This window comes from Cygnus atratus, chromosome 1 (genome assembly GCF_013377495.2).
Source record: "Cygnus atratus isolate AKBS03 ecotype Queensland, Australia chromosome 1, CAtr_DNAZoo_HiC_assembly, whole genome shotgun sequence".
NCBI lineage: Eukaryota > Metazoa > Chordata > Aves > Anseriformes > Anatidae > Cygnus > Cygnus atratus.
This window is the reverse complement of record NC_066362.1, coordinates 205,316,078-205,341,895: the sequence shown is the minus strand read 5'-3', so window position 1 is coordinate 205,341,895 and position 25,818 is coordinate 205,316,078. Positions and strand designations below refer to the sequence as shown.

The 25,818-nt window shown below is 43.8% G+C and overlaps 1 protein-coding gene across 8 annotated transcripts in view; it reads right to left on the bottom strand.

Moving 5' to 3' along the window:
• Positions 1-25,818, bottom strand: part of PAK1 (p21 (RAC1) activated kinase 1) — a 74,039-nt gene that overhangs the window by 23,129 nt on the left and 25,092 nt on the right. For 4 of the 8 annotated variants that reach the window (XM_035560418.2, XM_035560421.2, XM_035560420.2 and 1 more), the window contains 6 exons: positions 12,033-12,243; positions 6,611-6,711; positions 5,171-5,318; positions 3,008-3,045; positions 892-1,008; positions 542-716 (listed from right to left, as the gene is read on the bottom strand). In XM_035560418.2, the coding sequence (XP_035416311.1) occupies positions 542-716; positions 892-1,008; positions 3,008-3,045; positions 5,171-5,318; positions 6,611-6,711; positions 12,033-12,222 (769 nt within the window). In that variant the 5' untranslated portion in view covers positions 12,223-12,243. Of the gene's footprint in view, positions 1-541; positions 717-891; positions 1,009-3,007; positions 3,046-5,170; positions 5,319-6,610; positions 6,712-12,032; positions 12,244-15,042; positions 15,063-19,841; positions 20,018-25,818 lie in introns of those variants that run through there. The other 4 variants (XM_035560423.2, XM_050709986.1, XM_035560422.2 and 1 more) reach the window with 2 other exon arrangements.

Sequence of the window (25,818 nt, the reverse complement as noted above, 5' to 3'; positions counted from 1 at the left end):
ACAAGGTAAGCCTTGAATTTTTCTCAGAAACACCCACTAATTTGAGTTATTTACTAGGTACCCACACAATGTCAGGGCACTTAAAAATAACCAAGTCATTTAATGTCACGATATCATGGACGGTGAACTTGGGGTTGCATTAATTTTCTCTCCATCTTTTAGCCACAGTAAGCAGCTCTGCTCACCTTAGGTCTAATGTCACATTTCAATAAAATCATCCAAGCACCAGAGCTATGGAATATCAAGAGGTGGAACAGTCCCAGACTTCGTGGTTAAGGAGATGTTACATATTCAGGGCTCGTTTTAGAGTCTGAGGATCTGTAACTCCCAGGGTACTTCAGCTGACAGCACAGGTGCTCAGCTTACATTTATTCTCCCCCCCCCATATATCTGCCCCCAATTTTGGGGCACAGTCACAGGGCAAAGTCTTCAGTAAGGGATCTCAAAACGGCAACGTCAAAACACCTCAACTTATTAAAGTTTTAAGATATCATTACAGCAAGACCTCGGATTTCAGGAAAAAAAAATCAAAAGGACATACTTAATTTTTCCAGGATCTCTTCATCTGACATTTTTGGCTTTTTCTTTTGCTTCTCTGTGTTCCTGACCAGCAAGTCAGGTGCCGTTGTGCTGTTTTCCGAGGGAGAAGGAATAGGAGAGGTGGCCGCATCTCTGGTAGGAGGAGGAAGAGGGTCTATCACAGAGCGGGTGTATATCTAATTTTGTTGAATGAAAATATGCATATTAAAACAAAGCAGATCATCATCACTTAAAAACAATTCTATCCATCTTTTTTTTTTTCCTGCATTTCTAAACCTACAGTGCTAACAGCTAACTCCAAGACCTGACCGTGACTGCAGCAGGGGTGCTAAAGGCGATATTACTACTCACGGATTTTGTGTGTTCAGGTCGTGGAGCTATCACAGGGGGTGGAGCTGCATCATCTTCATCATCTTCGTCTTCAGACACTGAGGGCACTGCAGGGGTCTCAGACACGGCTTTCACATTCTGCATGTGGTTACACAAATAGCAAAAATAAAAACCCGATTGCTTGGTATAAACAAATCACAAATGTTGAGTTAAGCTCCTAACGGAGAGTGCCTTGAAGCAAGCACAGAAGAATAATAATCAGAACGGGTTAGAAAGTTACAGTATCTTAAACATCCAAACCCCAAAGGTCCTGAGCCTGCGTTGGAAATATTTAGATGTCCAGTTCAACAACTGTTCAGACAGAGCTGTCATCTGCTTGTCTGATCCCCATCCTCCTCCCTGGGACTTAAGACCCCCCTGGGCTCTCACATTGCCTTCCTGACACCCACACGACAAACCCAGCAACTCTGGGCTGCTGTGAGGACAACATCTGAGTTTGGATGTAGCTGTCCCTATTTATATTGCCTCTTCTTTACTTTTTCCCTTGCTGCTTTGCTCCAAACCCTTATCATGCAGATCAGAGATTTCAGATTTGAGTGATTTAATTTACATCAAAATTTAAATGTTTTCACTAAAAGTTGGGAGGTCAAGTTGACATCAGCTTTGGTATTAAGACTCAGAACTAAGTAATGAGATATTTTGGAAGCAGAATCTGATAAAATCTTTCAAAATCCCTTTGAAAACTACACTCTAAAGGAAAATATTATGTAAAATAGGAATGATGAATTTTTATAAAAAGTTTTCTAAGTGATTAAAAAAAGAATTATCTCTATTTTTTTTGCAACACTGTTATTGGAACTGAAAGCTACTCATAACATTTAAAATTTGACTCTGGATTCGAAGTTCATGGCATCCTTTACACTATAAACATTTCAAAATAAACTTGGCAAGCCCCTCAACCCACTAGACCAGTTCTGCTTGTACTCCTGCTTCCAGTTTGTTTACCATCAGTTCCCTAAAAGTGGCAGCAGAAAAAGACTTCTTAAAGTACTGCAATAAAGCTCTCTGAAATAAGGCAGGGGAAAAGGTAAAGTTTCAATGAATATTTTTGAAGTCATCAGCATCCTGACATATATTTGTTAAAGCTTAGTCTATTAAAAACAACTACAAAAAAAAAAAAAAAGTCTACATACTGGTAATTTCACAAATCTCTCTAAAATTAAAGGTTACCCAGCATCTTTCAAAAAACACCAGTCTACTGAGGTAGCTCGATGACTCCTGCTTTTTCCAGGATTTATTTTAATATCTAATTGTCTCAGATATTCTAGGCTCCTGAAGACTGATGCACAATGAGATGTGATAATGAACGACAAAAAACGTTTTCCTTTTCTCTTAGCAGAATCCGAAACGGTCAGATAGGAATACGCTGCCTCCAGAAGCGAGCAATACGTGCCAGCTCCCGATAACGTCATAGCAGTGAGAAAGTAAGAGATGAGGGAATTGGGGGGTTTTACGAATCACCTAAAATAGAAAGTTTTGTTTATTCTCTCTCTCTCGCAGACATACACAAACATTACAGAGCTTTTCAGCTCTGTCTCCTAGCAAAGTCAACAGGAGCGGTGCCTGTCCTGGTGAGGACAGAGTAAAGGTCAAGCAGACAGGAGAACATTTGATTTCCTTTTCTGCTGAGATTAGGTTGGTTAATCAACAGTGCTTCAATCAAACCTCGCAGGTTAGTAATTAAACTGTGCTAGATCACAGATGTTTATAGAGCCATATAAAACCTGAAAGCAAAGTGTTTATGATTTTCTAGATTACCACACCCCAAAGAAACAGATCATTTTCTATAAAAATAACATTATTTCCAGTCTTTAATTCACTAATTTCAATTTACTATTTCACTAATAAAGCCTCTTAATTTCTACTTGACTCTCCCGCTGTTAATGAAAAAATGTGCAAGCAGCATGCCCTTTGAGGATAATTTACCTGTTTTTATAAATGTACTCTCCATATAGATACATATAGTTCAGATTTTAAGATGATCTTAAAACACTAAGCAAACTAAAAGTTTATGTGTAGCTAAGAATATTCTATGCAAGTTTTAAAGTCTCATGCAAGGGATGATATGAAGGCTTACCAGCGTATTTGATGAATTGTAATCCTCCGCCAATTTATCTGAAAGAGAGACACACTAATGCAGTTATAAACGAACTGTAAATGCAGTAGCACTGGGGAGAGGAAAAAGGGACAAGCTCCTTTTGGAAGGGGCAGGAAAAATGGCTCCTCCCAAGTCCAGGCATCATCTTGCATAATTTGAAGCACTTTGGAAAGGGCAACTGCCATAGATTCTTTTTTTTTTTTTTTTTTTTTTTTTACAGAGAACAGAAAAAGAAGTAGATACTCCTCTTGGGGAATATCTCTTTCTCCATGATCTACACAGGCAGTAGATGTAACTAGACTCCTAACCCCAGGTGAAAAAAAAAAACACAACAGAATTTGACAGAACAAACTTAACAAGCAAGCCCGACACTCAGGTAAGATGCAGACAACAGACAAGGGAAGGAATTTTTCATTTGGGCAGAAATCCGATCTTCTCCTTTCCAGGCAGAGACTAAACTCCATGGCCAGTTTTTTATTAATTTTTTTTTTAAACCTAAAATTCCACAAGCATCCATTGTGCCTCTGCCCAGTGTTAAGAAGATGCTGGGATCAAAGCCACAGGCAATCCTTCCACGTGATGCCCAAGCTGCAAGGTGCTCTCCAAACATCCTGAGAAAAAAAATCAGGCCCCAAGAGAGGCATCATTTTCTATCAAAAGAAAAGGGCATGAGGCACAGTGACCCTTTGGGACTGAAGGATCAGTGCTGTAACCCAGGCAGACACAGGGTTTTCCTGCAAGGTTACAACAGCAGTGGAGGAAAGTTTGTGTTCAAGCTGACAAGAAACAAGGGCCTCTTAGGAAGCTCCTTCTGTTAGGACTTGTCATTAAATGCCTCCAGATTCCTCCTGCACTCACAGCACATTTGTAAAAGGATGTCTCAAGTCTCTCATGACCACCCTATCCCTCATTCCTTATCTTGGGATATGGCAATGAGAATCATGGCTTGTAGCATCTCTCAGGAAGACTAGCCCAGAAACAAGATTAACTATTTAAAATCCATTTAAGAGAACAGGCAGCTGTTTTCCAAGGTTTCCACCATTTTGGGGCTGTTCTCCTAGAGAGACCTTTAAGCTGGATCTCATTCAGTGTCCCTGCACCCACAGGCACTTTTGTGGAGGAAGTAAGGTGCAAAGGAACTCCCCAGACCAAGCTCACGCTTGGCAGAAAAGGGAGTAGGGGTTACAAACTTCTGTAGACAAGTGCAGGGGCCTCAAATCCCTGCTGCAGGAAGCTGGGATTTCCCTGAGCAACACCTGGGAATGGATAATGTCACCTATCCACGTGCAAAAAACATTTTCAGTTGACTTGGAAAATCTGCTGTGCTAAATCACCAGCTGAGGCACTAGCCTGAGACCTGCGAGAGGTTCAGACCCAGCCACCAAAACGTCCTGCAATAGCAAGCAAGGACCCCAGGAATCCACTGGTGGGCTTCTTGTTTGGCTATCCACGCACGTATGTGGCAGAACTGTGCTTTTATCCCTGCCTGGAGTCTTCCTAAGCACTACCTGTTCTGGTGACACGGCACTATCCCCTTTAAAGAACCAAAGCAGGGCTTGAGGTTTAGAAAGGGAAGGAGTTAGAATTAATTGAAAGGGAAAAGGAATGACGGCTGCAGGAATTCTCCAGTAGGCAGGTAATCCATACAAAGAAGGCATAAAATCTTGGCAGCTGGGATGTATAGAGGAATCTGGCCAGCAGTTATCAAGCACCTAGCAGCTGAGCGGTATTCCTCAATCACAGCACACAGGAGAGGAGAAACTCGCACCCACAAAGCAACACTCACAGCCAGCCAAAAACTGAAGTTCCTACAGAGTTTAGCTGCCTGTTTTCTCCAGGGATTTTCATCCAGGGAATCCAACGTCAACAATCCAGGTTCTGCCTTCCAGATGCGGGCCTTAGAAAACCTACACGTTTTGGGATTCACCCTGTTCACTGACCTCCTCTTTTACAGCTCAGCTGGGCATCAGCATTAACAGAACAGCATTTTAAAGGGAGACGAGTTTTTGGGCAGCCAGAGAATTTCACTCACATTTTCCATGAAAAGACAGACCTATTTGTTGATTAAACAAAAGAAATCCCCCTATACAGTGACTAATGGAAAGCTGGACAAAGCAGCCATGTAAGATGATCACCACATACCTGTGAAACTCATGTACTTCTGGCTGCTAGAGGTCTTCTTGGAGTTGTAAAACTCCAGCACGTCCAGCACCGCCTGGGGGTTCTTCTTCTGCTCCAGCTTGGTGATGTTGGAAGTCTGCAGTAAGCGCGCCCACTGCTCCGGCATTCCCTGTGGGGACAGGCACCTCGTTAGCCCACCGGCAGCCTACCGTGCTTCACAGCACACGTACCTGCTGCAGCACTTCTGTCACCCTCTTCCTGGGGTTACTCGATACTGAAAAGGAAATGGGGAGGAAAGAAGAGAGAAGAGGAAGAGAAACAGCAGGTTTCAAAAAGACAGAAAGGAGCAGACCCGATGGTGCAGCTCAGGTAGAGTCTCCAGCAAGAAAATCTTTATGCACAAACATATACATATTTACACGCATCCAAGAAAGACTACAGAAGTAATGTACAGCGCAAAGCATCTCGTACAATGGGCAAGCAAAATTCATTTGGGCCTTCGTGTAGCGCTAGCGTTCTTTGGTAATAGAGGTTTGGTGTATGTTGTAACCAGAACTGGGACAGCACAGACGTTAACCTGGCATACAGAGCTCATAATTTCATTACAGGGACATCATTTCAACCACAAAATAAATACATTTGGAGTACAGCCTGGCTTGGGACTTTCAGCAGCAGCAAGAACAAGTGTTTGTGTCAACACAGTGGTAAGTGACAGGGTCCTCTACCAATAAAGTTACCCTCGCTGTTCTAAAGGGTTGCTGGATACACCACCCCGAGGTGATGCCTCACTGGCACATCCAGGTTAACTCGGGCAAGTCTAGAAGCTGACGTGCAAAACACAACTGTAGACACAATTCAGTCTAGGAGAGCAAAATGCCTTCAAAATATATCTATATTACACACAGCCAAAATAGCTTGCCTGTGAACAACTGCCTCTGCTATTAAATCCCATCTTGCAATCAAATTAAGAAGAGTGTGACGAAATACAGCTCTGTCTTCCTTCTATTTTGCATGTCAATAAAAAAAAAAGGCATAAAAGTTTCTGCCATTTAGCCTTAGGACAACACATGCACGTTCTGGCACAAACAGGTACGCACAGTTGTGTGTGTCCTAAAGGGGAGCTCTCAGAGCTCCATTTGGAGGACACAGACTATGCTGTAGACCTAATCCAGCTCCAGAAGAGGAAGGGAGGGGGAGGGAGGAGAGATATACCATATTTTGCTGTCCGCATCAGCCAAAAAACAGGAAAGGCAAAGTCTGCTGGCAGGCTGGACTCCTGGGATGTGCCAAGCTTGACAAGCAGTCTCTCAGCAGGAATTAGCGGGCTGCCTCTACAGATGTAGATCAAACTAGATGATGGTAATAGCCTTTCCAGCATTACCGTATAAAAGATTAATAGGTCCTGGCTCCTCCCAGCAATAAGCCAAACCGCACAGCTCTCTTTTCCTCCAAATCACTTACTGTGAATTCTCCCGTGACTGCATCAAACCCCACGTGAATTGTGTGTTCAAAGTCGGAAGGGAGGGAGATCTCTGGCCGTTCTTTCTCTTTCTTTTTATTGGCTGGAAGAGACAGCAACAAAAACAATCCATCAATCCATCAAGAATTATGATCTCCCTGACAGCTTCTAATTTACCTACACAACCACCCCCTGCTTTTGCTAGTCACGGGATTTCGATCTGAGGCAGAACAGCAAGTTACAAAACTTTGTTAACTCAATACAGAGCAGTTATATTCAGGGGCAATAACAATCAGAGTCCTACAACACAGGACAAGCGTATAATGTATCCAAAATATCAGTTTTTGTTAAGTATCAGCCAGCAGTTCTAGACTCAATAGCACAAGAGCTATTTACCGAAAATATCCAGGCAAACTTTGGTATGTCAGAGTCAAAAGCACAAAGGCAGTAACTGGAAGCCACGCAGTTCTGGACGTTTTATTTTTTTTTTATTCTTCGTTTTTATGCAAAATATGAAAAGATTATTAAAAAAAAGTGCTGGCTAAACTTACTCACCTTTCATATTAGGGACAAAATATTGCTCCTCTCTTCCTACGGCCTCAAAACAGGGTCCATGAAGAACATCAAATATAATGTGCTTCCACTACACAGCCTTATACAAGCAAAACCATTTCTGTTTTCCTGCTCACAAACCGAACTAAATGTGGTTTCTATAACGAGGTTTGAACACACAGCAGGGAGAGGGCAGAATCTGGCAGGTGGGGAGCAGAACTCATAAAGAAGCAGGAGAGGAAACAAAGCAGATGCACCCCACGAATATTAAAGTCAGATCTTCAAACAAGAGTATTATGTCTCGAATTAAGTTTATCCATATTCATGACATATTAAAGACGCCACCTTCCTTTCAATATTTACTGTACTCAAGAAATGGAGATCAGTTTAAGGAAGAACCCCAGATTTGCCGCTGTTTGCAGTATAAAGTAAGCAAAGCCAGGAGAAGGTGACTAAAGCACTTGCGTTTCCCAGCTGTTACCTGTTGGATCTGAAGCCAGACAGAATTTGTTTCGTGGCTGACGTTCCCCAGTGCGCTTTTGGGGATATGAACACCAAACCTCAGGCATTTCAGGAGCCTGGGAGGCTGACGCTCAATACTGCAATTATTTAAGATGCTGCCGGAGAAGAGCTGTGTGGAGATGGTCAGCACTTCCCTCAAAGGACCAAATCCTGTTTTCTCCAGCGCTCTGGCACCGTTACAGGGCGTCATTACAGAGTTAGTGTAGCACAGAGCAATTCTGGAGAAAGAAAAGGATCAAATGCTCAGCTGGGGACACGCAGAAGGAACAGATTGGTTTCGATCCCCCTTTCGAACAAAGGGGATAGGGGAAGCTGAATCACAAAAGAGCAACAGACTTGCCAAGGGGAAGGAGGAGAGAAAGCTGAATTGCTGGAGGAGCCATCGGAAATGGGAGCTAGGAGCCAGAAGCAGCTGCTGGCTAGCAGATGGCACGTACCTGCAGCACAGAGGCCTGCCAAGGAAGGACTGAGCAGCTGCATCCAGCAGGTATATGGAAAACGCTGCATGCGAGAGGAAAAGGGATGCAGAGAGAACCAGCAGAAGCACAGCATTGTATAGTCCCGTCTACAGGGTTAGTCCCTTGCCCCAAGCCAAAGAGCAAGGTGACAGCTCCAGCCCAGAAGCGTGCAACGCAGGCGAGGGGGAAGAGGGCAGCCGTATTAGCACCACACTGCCCAGGACAACTGCCACATCTCCCCATAGACTGCAGCATAATCCCTTAGAAAATATAAAATAACTAAAGGCCACGAACTTGCAATCCAGAAGTCAACATACTTAGTGTCTCGGTTTCGACATTTGGACTTCCTGAGCACCCCAACGTACCTCCAAATCCCAACGAAACCCATTCAGCCAGCAAATTGAGATGAGTGCTGACCCCAAACTTACTCAGAACAGGAGACTACAGCCCAAACTCTTGGCTAAAATCACCTTGCCTCAGCTATAACATTACAGTGGGTGAAACCATAATTCTTCTGTGTACTTTTTGGGATATGCCTGGGTGCCACATTCAAGGTTTTACAGTGCCCGGACTGAACTAGAGCATCATGTGAACATGAACTGGTGTGAATCCCCCAGGATTCTCAGGAGACAATAAACTTCAGAAGCTTTTGATCCAAAATCTAACAGATCTAGAAGCCTAAATGTATTCAGACATTAGCAACATAATTGCTTTTTGGAGCAGATATTTATGTCATGGAGGTATGAGCTAAAAAGAACTAAAGAGACGGGCACTCCCCATCTTACTAAACACTTAATCTCCTCGACAGTGATTATATTATCCCTGCAGTGAGTCAAAAAGCCCTGAAGATTCTTAACTAAAATAAAAGAGAACTTGTATCTGCTTAGGAAGGCCTACCTACCACCGAGTGCTTTATCCCCCGCCACATCTTACCATCTTCTCAGTCAAAACCTCAAACATCTGATGCTGTTACAAGAGCTGCCCATAGCGTTTCATCACGATGCTCTGGCAACTTGAGCTGCACCCAGAAAGCACGATATGCCACGGTAAAGCCCATGAGCCCATCCTGGAGCATGCCGAGACGAGAAAAGTATCCTTCAGCGGTAGGGAAGTGCTGCCCCGTCTCAGAGGCAGGATACCACACATCCGCAGCAGCGCAATCACCACAGAAAGGGCTCCCAAGCGCTGCACCGTGTTACCTCGTGGTTAACATCCTGCCTCTGCGTGAATCGGCAGCTGAGCTCAGCAAACCTCAGGGGAGCAAAATGTGCCACATGCAAGCCAAAGCCCGGTTTCTCCCCCCAAGTAGGTCATGGATGAGTCCCAAACCCAAGAAGGCTCTCATGCTCACGACTCCAGCTGAAAGCAAGAAGTCATGGGAGCTCTGCTTCCAGACGGAGAGGACCCCCTGGTATTACAGCCAACTTGCTTTTTAAATGCCAGATTTGGGGGTTAGGCTGGGACAGAGGAAATCAGAACTACAAACAGCACCCTACCTTCTGCAGGCAGAACATGATGCTCCGAAGCAGCCTAGCAAGGCGACATAGCTCAAGAGAAGTTCATAAGGGCCAGCATTTAAGCCCCATGGGTACTTTACACCCCAGTCTTGTTCATGCTCAGGTGTAGTGCGATGTAAAAGGTGCTTTCCAAACCTCCTCCAGTTACAGCTGCTCTTCTTCACTCAGCAACCTGTAGCAGATGCCCTCAAGATGTCTCCCCTCATTGGCCTCCCCTTTGACCCAGGCCCACAAGCCCTCAACGGGTCTGTCTGCTCCACTCCACAGATTTGAGCTGTGCCTTCACATAAAGCACAACCCCCTCCCCACCTTCCCTGCCCACAAATTATCATAGTTAGTCATTATCATTAGTCATTATCATATCATAGGTGCCATCTCTCCCCAGCCACTGAAGAGGGTCCTGCAGGCGCAGACACCAAAGCCCTGCTGGCAGCACCACTTCAACGCTGTCGAGGTCCTACACAGGACTAAAAAACTCCTATCATCAAGCCAGACCTCCAGTGCTGTTCCCTGTTCAAAGACCTACCACTTCTTCAAAAGGACTGGCAGCATCACTTCAGCAGCTTTCCGGATAGAGTGTAAAAGCCCAAGGCCACATTCGCTGGTGAAATTAACTGCTGAGCGTTTCAGATCTTTGCAGGTTCTTTGCAACCCCACCAGAGGTCATGGACCCCCCAGAATTACAGTACTCAGAATAGAAACCAACTCTCCTTTTGGTCCAGCCAAGCCAACAAAGCACACTCGATTCAGACACAAGCCAAAGGCAGTGTCTGAACACCTGGGAATTTTACTAACAGTTAAGCAGCAGGAGGCCTTGGGAATTTACTTGTCGTCACGAGATTAGAAAAACATTCCTAAGATGAAAATCAACCAATCCAAACTGAAGGTGATGATGTTAAGGTTAGTTTTTGCTCGACAGGAATTAGAGGACAGAAGCAGCCACTCCAGTCTGGGCAGGTGTATTGCAACAGAAGGCTCTGCTGGGCTTGGCTAAACAAAAATCTCTCGTGTCTCGAAGCATCTGCCACATTGGCCAATCTTCAGTAAAAACAGGCTTAAATCTTAATATCACTGTCTGTTGCTTTACCTGAGCTGTTCACTTTTGCAGCTCTCATTTAAAATCCAGTTCAAACTAGCATTTTATGCAGCATTTCTTTTAATCTTGCACATTTCAATCTATTTCTTTGCTTTCTGCAACTGTCAAGCCTAGAAGTATTTTTTAAAACACTCTTTTAAGCAAGCCAACACAAAAATCCTGCAGCTCTTTAGGATTACTACACATAATGGCAAGTTCTAACTGATAGCCTGCAAACTTTTAATATTGAATTCATGGGCTGCACAATCTAAACCTCCATGTCTGCAAAACAATCCAAGCTCTCCCAGAACCTACATCTCTGTTATTTGACTTAATGGAAGCATCACTCCAATCAGCCTTTTTGCTAAAACAAAAGTTAAAAAGGCAGCTTCTCTCCTGAAGGCCAGGAATTTGCAGATATTTAAACTTTAGTTATCCAGTGTCTGGATACTGCTGCAACACAGACAGTACAAGAAGCTGATTTAGAAAGAGGAACTCCAAAAAATAGGTCAGATATAAAAAGAAACCAGCAGATATTAGAAGAGAGATCTTTTCCTTACATTACTTCAAGATTCATGAGAGTATTTAAATTATCCTGATCATTGAAAATTAGAATTTCACATACAGTTCACAGCTCCTATCTCTATTTCCATCTGTTACAGTCTCTATAATGGCAGAAAATTCCTTCCGTTCACAAGAAACGTGCAAGAATTTGCAGTGACAAATTATTCGTAACAGCAAATAGACAATGCTTGACCCAAACTCTAGAATAAATGAGAAGTTACACCTTTGACTGTAAGCTTTTCACAGCAGACCGTGCAGTAACATATGACAGGCCTGGCAGGAGACGGTCTGTTAGTCATGCTTGACTCAAATTATTTGCTGTTTAAAATAACAAACAAGCAAAAAAACTTCCCCTTCACCACCAAAGGAACTGCCAGTTCCAGCTTTGACTGACCAACTTGTAACTGGTACCAATGTTTCTATGATTTTCAAGATCATTAAGGACAAGTCATGGTGGGAGGAGGCAGAGCTAGTGCCACCTTTCAGGATGCTAGTCTCATAATTTAAGAGAAAAAAAAAAAGATTAAGAATGGATTAATCGTGGCAGGATTAATCATTAAGAAATCAGATCTACAGCCAGCATTTTATGTACCCCAAAATGACCAAGATGGCAGTGCAAGAAACAAGCATAAACTATCTTCTAAACCATTGTTAAGCACTAGGCTTTTAACTAAGGTCTGAAAAAAAAAAAAAAAAAAAAAAACAGAGGTTTATAAAAAAAGACAAAATACTGTACTTTTATCTCCCGGTAAAATAGATCGGTAAAATCGGTCCCTCTTTTTCTTTTCTTCTGGGTTGGGAGGCAAAGGTTTTGAGCCATGGTTTAAAGTCCCAGTGTCTTTGCTTCCCGATCCAATCATGGTGCTGGTGTTTCTCATCGGAGGAGCAGGCGGTTTGTCTTCTGTTTCAACTCCATTGTTGGACATCTTCAGGCGTAGAGGCTGTCACTAGGAAAAGGAGAAAGACAAGAAAGAGTGGGCTTTTTGTTTGCAAACTAGAATCACATTTTATCAAAAAAGAAAAAAAAGGTATTTTCAACCAAAGCTGAAACCTTACAACAACACAAACCAAATGTCAGCACAACAAATTCTACTCAAGCTCCAAATTATTTCTGTTAACAAGACTATATTCAAGTGTTCCAGTTATTACCATAAAAAGCTTGTTTCAGGACACAGCCAACCCCATGGAGCAGAAGTATGGGGTGAGGGTGGGGAAGAAGAGCAGTAAATAAAGGTAGCAAAGAGCAGCGATACTAGAGAGAAGCCAACCAGTTGCCGAGCTAAGACCTCTCTGATCCATACTAATTCCACCAAAATCTACGTCAACGGGTTTGCATCAGCCCCCAGCACAGGCAGTAACACGATGCGGAGAGATTGACGTCTGCAGTCGAAGAGCTTTGATGCCGCCGCTCAGGCTCCATCACTAAAAATCAGCTCAACTGCTCCAGAGGGAGATGGCCAGGAAGGAGCAGAGCTGCATCCTCGTCTTCTCCAACACAGCACTGGTCCCAAGCTGGCCCTGGCTTTTCTGCCACTACAAGCACAATTCAAGCAGCCAGAAAGCTGACTGCATTTTGTTCTGTTGGAAGGGTCAAACAAAACTAGATCCTCAACATACACATTAATCCTTAAGTAAATAATCCCCGCTGTGCGGATTTAAAGACGGAAGCTTTCGAACTGGGTAATAGATTATTCGGCAACAACTAGCTTGTTCCACCCAAATGAGATCAGCATTACTTCAGACGCAGCCTGGCTGCAGTGGGATCCTTCTGGAAGCTGAAATTCGCTTGCATTGTGCTCTCAAAAGAAAGTTGGGAGTTAACCAAAGGACAAAAACCAAAGCAGAAACAATTTTGTTTGGGTGGAAAAGCAGCTCACCAGCTTTCTGAATCTCACATGCAATAAGGGAAGATGTTCGCTCAGGGAGAATTATGTGGTGGCAGAAAGTCAGAAGTGGTTTGTTCTCTGCGAGAGAGAAATTGGGTTACAAAGCTGAAACCGCTGCCAGCTTCCAGGGAGCTGCTTTGCCACAGGATGGACTCGGAGGAACCGCACTGAAGTGGATTTTAATACCCTGGGTCACACTTCAAACAGATCCCAAACCCACACCAGGGTCCTAAACCCAGTGAGTCTTCAGTCTTCTTTGGTTAAGCTGCTGATGTTCAGCCTAACTGGCAAGATTTGGCCCCAGGGCATGCTTTTCTCCAATTCCCCCTGCTGCATGGAGTCAAGAAAAGCAAATACTGACCACAGAAGGCACTCACGAGCAACAAGTTAGACCCTCCAGAAAGCAAGGTTGGTCTGCAAGATCCTCCTTCTTCGCATATTTGGTTCATGGTTTCTTTGCAAGCACTCTTAAACAGAAGGGCTGGCAGTGACGCACAGACCACTTTGGAGAAGCCCTCAGACACAGAGGGCTTTTTAAGTTTGATCCTATCCCCACCAAATTCCCATCTCAACCAAATTGGGCAATGGAATTTTAAATTACAGACTGGCATTTGGGGTATTCATTTTAACAGTGGGGCAGTTTTGGCATTTGGGAGGGCTGGGGTCGGGGAAATTTGCCGTACATTTGTCTGGGCGTGCTCTGACATGTGCCCTGTGCATCTCCCATCGCTCATGCTTCAGCCTCATGCCATTCTCCAGCATAAAACTAAGCAGAAATAAGTGACAGGTGGACTGACAGCATGCAGCGGGCAAGGGACTGTTCTCCCCATCTAAGCAGGGGAAAAAAAGTCTAAACTAAAACCCAACTGGCAAATTTGGCAGCCACAGAAGGATGGTAGACAGAACAGAACATAAGAGCAAGTGGCTCTAGGCTGGAGAAAAAGAAGTGAGAGGAGGAGGGAAAATCCCCAGATAACAGGCAGAAGTTGGTGCAGCACTGGGGGAAGGAAAAAGAGAACATACGGGAAAAAAAAAAAAAAGACCACGAAAACCTAAGAAAAACGTCAGGATGTCAAGCATCCTTCTTCCCAGCTCCACCAGTGCAAAACCCCAGGGACATCTGCTTTCAGTTTCTTTAGTATAAGTTTTTCAAAACCCCTCTGTCAGAAAGGATGGAGCACAAGTGATTTACTGTTTCACCTCAGGGCTGGAAACACTGGCAGTACAAGCTTTTGTTTACATTGCATTATTCCCGGAATGAGAAACTAACTACCGAGAAGTTACATATTTTAATGGACAATACTTGTTTATGCCTATTTGATAACTGCAGCTTTCATGTGGGCAAAGTCTACAGTACAGCCTCTCCTTCCTTCTCCATGGCTCGAGTCCCCAGAAGTCTCGTCATCAAAGCCTTACGTTATGCGTTATAAGAGGTATTTAAGCTGTTTGGAGATAGTGGGTGGGAGAAATCCTTCAAGCCACAAAATTAAGAGCCTGGCTCTACAGCAGTCATTCCTCGCAATAAGCAGTACTATCCTAGAGGGTTCCCAAAAACTTTTTTTCCACAATGTATTTAAATGAAGGGGAAAAAAAAAAAAAAGAATCTGCTTACATGAGTCCTCCCACTGTGATATGGAGATACAGTTTACCCCCAAAGACAGCTAGTCAGCTTTGTTATACTTTAAAATTTTGTGAACTTCAAAGTTTTTGGATAAAGCCCTGCCCTGACAGGATCCCACTCAGCTCTGCAGGGCCTTGCAGCACTGATGGAGCCTACTAAGATGGCAGCCATTTCCCTCACCACAGCCTAGTTGACTGTGCAAATTCTTTTCTCCCTAAAATAACCTCCTACCAACTCACACATAAGCAGCAGTTTAACAACTCCCCTCGTGTAAAGGCCCTGCTAAAATTCAGCAGGCGGCCTAGCTTTAGAGCAGCGGTGCTGACGTGAGTCACCCCGCGCCTCACGATCCATCATAACAGGAATGCAAAGCGTCACCGGATCGAGCTTCCTTCCTTCTTCACACCAGCGTGACCGTGCTATAATCCTTGAGAAATTCATGTTAGGTTTCGGTGGCATGGCTATAAAGGAACAATGGGAACAATTAAACAGCATGTGAACTTTTCAACTACAGGCAGATGAGGGAGTGCTCTGTAATGCAGACACAATTATAGTCTACTATATATTCAAATACCTGTAGTCAAACCAAACCACACAGACAGCACTAGGATTTCTGCAGCTATTCAGAAGTACTCAAAGTCAGAAGCCCCAATTGTTTCAGCACACAGTACTCAAGCAAATGAAAGTTATTACATACTGCAAACTAGGACTACCATGAGCCAAGTTATCATGGCCTTATGATCTCTCCATCAGCTTCTGACGCCCATTTGCTTACCCCAGCCTCGACAGAGCCAAACAGCAGAGCTGACAAACTCCCTTTTCACATCTACGAAACACTTCTGCAGACGGGCTGAAGTGACAGACAACCACACACAAGGAGACAAGAGACTCAGGAAACCGCTCAGCACTTCAAGACGGGGCAAGCGGCGTTCCTGGAACAGAAGGCAACACCCAAGGTGCCAGCAGCAGCGTTCAAAAGTTCAGAGTACGCGCATGTGTGCAGATCTGATCAAGTCTGCTCATCAGCATGAAGTAGATAAGCCTCCAAATCATGTACTTTCTGCCTCTAACTTGCCTGTAACCATAGGCCCAGGCTCCTCAGCTGTTCATGAAGCAGAGTGGGACCCCGATATATGTGAAGCCTTGTGGCACTACTGCATGTAGTACATACAAAAGAAACAAAAAATGAGAACAAAGATCCTTTATTTATGCCATTTTTCCCTCTGGTAAACCAGCTCACTTCAAACCTGGTGCTCCACGGTGAACTGCAAGTTTCTATCTAGTCAGTTGTGTTTTCTTTGCATTCCTTTAGCAAGACAGGCAAGTGACTGATTGCTAAAACAGAAAGTAATTAAAAAGTCACAGGAGCTGAAACCTACGCTACAGTAGATGCCATAAAGATAACTATGTCCAACGCATACTAATTGCTGGAGTCAACACAAAAACTCATAAAAGAGCCATCTATAATTCATGCAGTCTGGCAAGACAGTAGCTGTAAGTTACTCACTGCAACTTCCAGACAAATAAACTATATTAAACAAGAGAGGGGGAAGGGATATGATCAGCAACTTTTTTTCCCCCCAACTCTGCCTACTACCAGAAAGAAATCTCACATTTTTCTGAAATGCTGTTTTTTTGTTGTTGTGAGTGAGGAAAAAAAGTCTTGACCATAAAAAAAGGTAAAAGACTACCTTTAATTGAGTTGATCCTAACCAGAGTAAGCATTTTACCTCTGCACCAACGTCCCTGTATCCTTTCACTCCGTGGCTGGAGACTTCTTGTGCACACAGTTAAAATCTCCTTCCTCCTTGCACTGTCACAGTCGAAAGGAGCAGGGGCCGGCCCCTGCTTTGTTCAAACACATTGCAAGCAGCAGAGATTCCCTCCCCGTGTGTCACGCTTTCACACAAATCCCAGCAGAAAATTAACGGCACCGTTTACCAGCTGGGTTTTAACACAGGATGAAAAGACATTCATTCATATTTTTTTTTCTTTTTTACTTCACGTGGGATTAAGCTGCAGTCTCGAGCACAGTCTTGCATTGAAAGAAAGGCACCCCAAGCATGTTCCACCTGGAAAGGAGGCAGGACACGTGTCCACATCCTCCAGCAGACAGCGGGTGGGATCTGGGACACACGCTGCCACAGAAATGGGCAGCAGCCAGACACACATCCCAGGGGAGGGCAGACTGATTGTCACATTTAGAGATGGTTGGAAAAAAATAAAATAATAATAATAAAAAAAAAAACAGTAACTGGAGCATCTAGCTGACCCCCCACCAGCTACTGCACATCTGAGTGCTGTGCAAGTGCACCAATTAAACAAAAAGTCAAGGGCCATCAGTGCATCAGCCCAGACCCAACATTTACACGTGAATAATTCCTAAATAAGGAGAAAACCAGGTTTTAGCAAAGTTGTAATTAATAAAGAATTAGAAAACAACACTGCTTGCTCCTCTGTCTCTAGAATTCACCTGTGAGAGCCCTGCAGCTGCTGCCAGCACCCAAAGACGCTGATGAAAACACTAAATCAAATAAAGCAATAATTAAATCACTTTTAAAAAATTACACATTTAGAAGGGAATGTATCCACTCCTGCAACCCCAGTGGGTGGGGATGAGAAGGGGGCAGGAGGAGACACTCTCATGGCCCAGGGCCAACTACTGGTTGCAGACTTGCTCCCCTGCCAGCCCCATTTCCATAGCACTAGACATAAAGGATAATGGACCAGTTACAACTCAACAAGAATGCTGGAGGAGTCCCCAGCTTGGAATGTTAAAAGCCAAAAGGCAGGAGGGTCCTTTTAAATACCGCTCTTTAATGCAACCCCATTTGTTTGGGCTAAATGCAAGAGCTGCCGGTGAGATCCCCCAGGCTGTGTTTTGCAGAAGAACAGCATCGGGACCACAGTGGGCACTGCTTTGGGGCAGGAGATCTGCAAAACCTCCTCCTGGGCACCTATACGTGCCAACCCATCGCACCACACAGATAGGCTTCGGAGGAAGAGCAGACTAATTATAACCGCTCGATTCCTAGCAACAGAGCAGAGTTCTCCTTTCACTCAAGGGAAAGAAGCTGATTTTTGTTCTGCTTTAAATAATCAAGGTGCAGCCCTCGCCAGCCTCCACGGGCTGGACCCATGCGTGACCGCTGTTACAGTAACCCAGACACAGGGAAGGTTTCAGTAGCATCCAGGCAGGTCAAGCCCTTTCCGCTGGATTAGGCTCAAATCCAGCACTGCAGAGAGGCAACGCCATCTTAAATTGCCCTGGTTCAACTTCGCTTTGGTTGTTTCGTGAACAACTGGCAGCGGCAAACAATAAGTGTTGCACAATCCATGCCCAAATACCTGCAGTCCATGATGAGCTCACCTTACCTGCGCCCAAGCAGCTCCAGCTTCAGGAGGCTGCAGAGCCCAGCTATGGCTCTTCCCATCCCTCTGTAGCAGCCTCTAACAGCGTTAACACCCCACGAGAAATAAACTGCATCCATATAAAAAAAATTAAAAAAATCCAAGCTGAGACAGAAGGAACCAAGAGGAGCATATTTTAGAAGTTCTCAGCCCACAAATCATCCCCTTTCTTTCCTCCTCTCCAGAAATGCCATCTCCCAGCCCCCTGCTACATGCCTGAACGAGCAAGCCTGCTGCTGCAGATGCCGGTGCAGGCTCCTTTTCCCGGCGTGGTATGGAGCAGCCTTGGCTCCCATTCCACTCGAGCTCACACAGCACAGCACAGCTTCAAGTGCAGAAGTCAAAGGAGCGAGCAGAGTCAAAGCATGCTAAACAGGGTGGGGAAAATAAAGGCCTTTTATATTAAAGCATACCCAAAGCCCATATAAGCGGGTTTCCTGTAGGAAATCTGTGTTCCGGAGGAAATGACTAGATGCATCATAAAGAAAATATATTAAAACACAAGTTAAACACACCACCGCTGCTCTCCACGTAAGCTATTTGGCTCCGAGTCCAACTGCATACTAGCAGCAAAAGCACTGAAAGCTACCGAATCATTTTTCCATTGCAACGTTTCCAATCCAGAAGATGAACCTAGAGCTCAGAATTAAGCCCCATTATCCCCTAATGTGGAATAATTACTAGTACAACGAGTAACCTCCCACTTCCACGGCGTAGCTCAAATGGAAATCTCCTTTTCCACACCCCTGGTCAAAATGGAAAGGCTGCTTGTAAGCCATGGAGGATGACAGACTCTTCCACAGGATTAACACCCTTTGCTGTAATGGACAATACTGATAACTTGAGCTGAGCAAGGTTTGCTAAATGGGATTTGTCTGGCATTAGACAGATATTGTGTGTAAATCGCAAAAATATACAGCTCCATTCAACTATAAAAATTTCTAATAAGCACCTGCCTGAAGGAGGTGAGAGCAGCTTTCAAAGGTAAATAGCTCTATTGATCCTGAACGTCTTACTCAGGCTTTAAATAAGCATCCATATTTGCAAGATCACAGCGTGTATGCCTACCCCTTGATAAGCGCAGAGATTTGACATTTGCTATTTAGCAACAGGGGCGGGGGTGAGAAAAGCATCAGAAGACTAGAACATGGCCAGGTCAAGGCAGAAACATCCCACATCCACAGAGGACACTGTAGTGCAGTGGTTAGAAAACATCCACAATACGTAAATTGCAGAAAACTTGCAATAAACTGTAAAAGGTGATTTTTTCTGAGACACCCAGACCCCTGCAATGAGGAATCCTATGTTTTAAGGGTGAAACTCATCCAACTCTTTTCCCGACGGGAAACTGCAGAGCCAAAAAACACCAGCGTCGTCAGTGGATGAAGCTGCCCAAAAGCCTCAATTAGACCGAGGGGGAAATGCCACAACAGTTCAGCGCTAATTGGAAATGCAAACATTTATCATTGGAGTAGTGCTCCACTCTGTGTAGCCCCATTGTCTTCGCTGCAGCTAATGACAGGAGGAAGCCCTGTGCTCAGTAGTATTTATGTAACAGACTGGCAAAGCTGTCACATTCCCTTAATTGCTAGCCAGGATTTTCATGCTGGCAGTGGTTTTCACTTACATGAAATCACGGAAATTGCTTCAGTTGCACATTGCTCCCTTAAAGTTCTGGTTCGCCTTCAAGGCTGGGGAAAGTGGAAGAACGAATACTTTCCCAAGATAAAATGGACCCCGTATCAAGCACGAGGGTTCAGTTGACGAACTGAATTCAGAGTTGAGAAAAGCAAGTTCAAATACCTGTAACCGAAAGGCTTAATTTAGCATCAGTGGACAATTCGAGAACTGCATATAAATATGTTCCACGCTCGCGACAATTACTCCTTCAATTATGACACATGTAATGCTGTAAAAGCAGCTCATTTAAAAGGCAGGATGAGGAAGCCTGAGGTAGGTTAGGACTTCTACTTAATTTAGGTTTTACAGTAGGGCCCTTCTTCGCTGGTAAAGCATCAGCTGTGTTTATAGTGACGTGCCTTCTACCAGAACACCCTATTGCATGTAGTTTATAATCCCACTACGTACACAAGTAGTAGACTAGACTTCCTTGCATTTACCAAAAGGACTGCAGAACATTTCCAAGTCCATTAAGAATCATCAGCATTTAATTTCATGAGCAGCAGTTTGTTTTTAGGAGGTACCTTCAGACCTTTTATCACATCTTTTACTCGGATCCAGTGGTCCTCGCTGTACATAGGTAGGGGACAAAAAGCTCTGTATGTCTGGTACAAAGGATTTGCTCTTTCTACAATATATTGTCACACAACTCAGCATTAGCCCTCAGTTAAATAAAGCCCATGAGTGAACGGAATAATTTTTACTGCACTGAACAACAGAAAACATAAGAACATCACTTATTAAAGCAGTTGACACATTTTAAAGAACCCTATAAGGAGTAGGAGTTAAGGAGACCAGAAATAGTAAGCAAGGTTTTCCTCAATATCTTCATGCAAGTCTTCCTGGGGCACGGATCTTCCTATCCTGTCTTCGTACTGCAATTACCTAAAATTACCTAAGCAGCTGTAGGTAGGACACACGGATCTTCACTACTATGTATTTAAACTTCATTTTCTCTCACAAATGGGCAACATCAGTTGCAGCCACAAAACCAAATCCTACCAAGACCTATCAAGCTCCTATGCACAGCCCTGTAAGCATCCGCAGCAAGCAAATGCCTTCTTTCAACCCAACTCCCAGGGGATGGATATCTACATCACAGAATTAGCAACAAAACTAATACGACCTGCAAATTCAGCAGAATTCAGGCTTCACTGATGGATGGACTACCAGTATTTATGCTTTATTTATCTCAAGACTGCTTTGTCAGGTTGCTTCCGTCTCCCCTCCGTCCTTAAAATGCTCAAAATTATTTTAGAGGCATGGTCACTAACATGCTGCCAAGACACCTCTGTACAAAGCATTTAGTGTTACCCTAAATTCATCAGATCTCCAAAACCAAGACAACCAACGACTAATGTTTTAGGAAGCTGTATGAGTCAAGGCGTTTTGTTTGGTATAGTATTCTCTCCCATCACTGTAAATCACCTTGCTTAAGTCCCATTGCTGCTTCCTGCTAAGGTAATCAGCACGTGAATTAGCATCCCTACGAGAGCACAGCATGCAGCAGATCAAAATGCAGAGTTTTATGATCATCCTTCCTTAATTCCAGTAATGAAGAGTCAAGGACACCCTATCAGCACATACTCATGGAGGTTCCTCCTACCTACCTATAATCCTAAAGCTTCCTCAGCAACCAGGCATTCAAAACAATTCTCATTTCAGCCTCAACCCCAGGCTACCTAAAGAAATCTCAGAGTTTGTCCCTGAGCAGACCCAAGAGGAATGAATAGGGCTGCGCTTCCCAAATGGATTTTGTCCCGTCCACCTTACAGCATTTAATTCCTGCCTTGTGTACCCCCTGCCTCCCTCTTTATTGAGGTTCACATTCGTACACACAGCACAACCCACACGAGCTCCCCTCTGCTTACAGAGGGATGCTGCAAAGCAAAATATGTTGGCTATGGGAAAGGAAATCCTATGGATCGATCCAGACCAGAACATGACCCAACAGCGCAAATAAATCCTCTCCTTTACATGTATGAGGCTGCTGCTTCCACTCTTTCTCTCCAGTCATTTCCTTCCCACAGAGTTTTCCCCATTCCAGGTAATTTTTGTACTGCTGGTATTTGTAGGTGCTGATCATAGCCTCTCAAGACATGCACGTTTGGCTGCTTTTTTATAACAAAAGCCACTTCAGGCTGTTGTTTCTCTCTGAACACTCTTCAATGTACGTCCAGTTTTATCTGAGGAGCTTAAATATTCTCCTTTAACCACCGTCTCACAGTCTTATCAGTCTCTGTTGTTCTATCAAAACATTATAAAACAGACATCTAAATTTCTGGCCTGCTGTTCTACAACGTCCCTTTTAGCTTTAAAAAATAAAAGTTGGATTTGAGCCTGATGTAAACGCTTTAAATTTTTTGACAGGGTTTGAATTTACATCCCAATACGTGAAACTTTGCCTGAGGGTTTTGATCCTCAGCGTAATTAAAGTCTGCAAAACTATAATGCTTTGGTTCTGATAAAGCTGAACCGAGGTATCTCGAACAGAAGTGGTCAAATCCCAAATTGCGCTTCTTTGAAAAAGGTGCTCACAAAGAAGTCCTGAGCAAATCAGCCCCCAAGTCTGTCTTTTTAATATCCTGTGTTATCAGCAGACAGGTTATATCTTAGATCCAAGATGATGTACGGTCTCCAGCCCCTGCTCAGCTGGCTCCTAACCATTCCTCCCCCCCAGAACATCTGTATTCTGGATATTTCCTTGGAGATTCATTAACTGCTCCTTCCTCAAGGGCTGAGATTATTGGTATTTTTCTCAGTCTACATTTCTAGGCATTTAAAAGAGCTGTCAGGGCAGAGAAATAAATAAATACAGAAAAAAAAATACCAATGTATCATTCTCTGCCAAGATATCCTACATAAAGATAAGACTTGAATTCTGGCTAATGTTTTTTAAAGACCATTTTCTATCTCGCACACAGCCCGTATATCATTTACATACTATTTCACTCTCTTGTTTAATGCCAGTGTCCTCAGAGGGAGAGGGTGAATTAGAATATTGGAGTCTCTAATTTAGGAGGTAATTAGACCAATAACAACATACCAGAGCTGAATGTATGCTAAGGATAATCTAGTTAGAATTCTACTTTAATTAAAAACCAGTCATATAATCCTATTATTCTGAAGATTGCTTTAGGTGTGGTTCCAATCCAGCACTTCTTTTTTTGAATCTTTTAGTTCCGCACACAAAAAAAATAAAATAAAACCACCACAAACCACCAGAACAGTCCTTTCTGTACTCCTCTCCCAACTGGAGAGCTCAGAAAATTAGAGAAATATATGTTCCAATGTCAAGCAGTCACTTGTTAAGCCACTTTAAAAATATAATAAAACAATGTGAGTTGTAAGAAAATACCACTCAGGCCAGCAAATACAATTTTTCTAATTTTTATCCCACTAAAAATTTCTATTTTTAGAAATTTTTACCCTTTTTTTTACACTTTACCCCTGAAAAAGAAATCTTCTCCAAGGGCTTTCTTTTGTCACATTTCCAATTTTTTGACAAAGGAGGAGTAAAAGAAAATATGCCTTTTCTACAGCTGCGCGGTTTACATGAATTTATTTGAGAGAGAGGGAAGAGATATTTCAAAACCCATCCTTCATTTCCAGATTTGCTCTCACATGCTCTGTGGGGCCCTGCTGCATAACAAACATTTCAGCCAGCACAGAGCCAGTTACCTGCACATGGCACTGAACTGGGGTCCAGGAGAAGATGGCAGAAGGAGCAGGGCTCCAAGGAGTAGGTTATATAGCACCGAGTGTGTATAGATAAACATATATACATATATACATATAAATAATAAATCTGCATACGTGCAACTTGCACCACCCAAGTAACTCGCCCTATTGTACTCCCAGAGTGTGACTATGCATCATATGACAATTTGTAACGTAATTATCCTCAAGTCATATAAAGTACTAAAAAAAGCCGTAAAAAACTATAAAGCATTAGAGACTGCACTAAGTTCATATAATATGGTATTCATATAATATGGCATTAAGCATTGCCTAGTTACTTCTGTGAGTATACTTACATCTGATCTCGTTCCTACTAACTGGAATCCATATTAATTAAAAAAAAATAAAAATAAACCAAGCCCCAGAGGCACATAAATAAGGCTGTTGCCCAAATCCATGTTTACCTCACGCATACGGGTCATACAGCCGCTACCTTTCACTGGATGGAAATGCACTTAAGGATTAAAAGAGACAAGAAAACCAAGCCACACTCCCTGAGCATATTTCCCCTTTCAGGAGCCGTCTGGGAGGGAGGGCCAGGCCATTCAGCAAGGGTTAACCTCACAATTTCCCTTCACGTTTCCCTACAGCCTTGTGCTGCAGAAACAAGAGATTCGAGGTCTTGCAATTCGATAAATAGAAATACTCCTCTACAGAAGCTTTTTTTCCCATCAGGCCACCACACAGACCACACAGTGGTGGGTCCCCAGTCATCTCCTTATCGTGCTGAGCCATGAAGGCTGCCAAACTGACCTCCGAACGCCTCTGGCCTATGGAGAAGACGCCAAGAGACAGAACTAACAAAGTTTCTGAACCACCTGGAATATCTTCGCAGTATTTATTTTTAGTGTTTGAGTGTAGAAGTCCAACCAAGTGGTGGGTAGATACGGGTTTTGATCATCTTGATATTTAGCAGTACGAATGTGCTAAGGCCCTCCTGCTTCCTCCACAGCCTGCCTCCCTCAAACACGGGGGGGAAATCGGGTAGGATGGTTTCAGTGTGTCCCCAGCGCATGTGATTATCATGAATTGTGAACGTTTTCCTTGTTACACGGCCTTAGACCCTGAAAAACCCTGCCTGAAGAAAACAAAAGCTAGCTTCCTCGTGCCTGGACAGGGGGTAGACCCAGAGCAGAAGAGAGGCAAGTGCTTCTCTTCCCTCCCCGTGCCCAGAAGAACCATTATCAGACATTTATACTCCAGGACAACACCATGAGAAAGTAGCTCTTGCAAGCAGAGGCAGCAAGGCTTTCGTTTAAGTAGGATTAAGCATGAGCACCCAACATGATCATGACACAGCCCTGCAGGACCACCACCATGCTGAAGCTTGGCCAGTAGGGTCAAACCCCATCTCACACACACAAACCCAGCGCCAAATTCCATTGCGTAAGGCAACAGGACCTCTGGCAAGAGCACCTCTGAAGTCTGGCTCATGATGCGAGTACGAAGCTGAGGAAGAGGGAATACTTGGTTTGAACCCTCTCTGTAACACTAGTGTTTGCACAATACTAATTATGATTACTAATAATTACTAATTATTTCTGCCAACAGCAGAAATTGCTCTGATGGGAGAGTTGACCAAAAAAAGTGACACATCTGTCAGTCACCTTCGAAGAACCAAACCTTTGCAATTTCATAGTTTTGGGGCCGGAACGCAGTCAATGCAGCAAGATCCACGCGCTTGCAGCTCTTCTAGGACTTCAGAGAGTAAGTACAGCTGACACAGACGTTAAAAAACGGAGTGTTTGCTTAGTTCTCAGGGGGATTTAAACAGCAGGTGAGTGGGGCTGGTCTGTGGGACATGACCCTTTTTTATTTCAGCTATTTAGATGCAAATTGTTCTCCCTCCCTCCCCCCTCTCAACACCATCTGTTAGCCCAGAGGTTGAGCCTATGCCTAGGGTGTGGGTTTGGGGGAGGGCGTATAAATAAAGCATTGAGAAAATTGCAGTTGATGCCCCGATTTCCTCTGGGGCGCAGTTTAGGGGGAAAAAAAAAATCACTTTGCAATACTATTGAATTACAATAGGATTTTTCTCTCATTCTTCTACTGCACTCTAGCTACTGACCCCATGGATTTCCTTGCCTGGAAAGCATTTCTTGCCCAGATTTTGGCCAATGAGCGACTTTATACAGTGACACAGAGCAGGCTGTAGGGTCAGCATGGGGAGCAAGCCGGTGTTT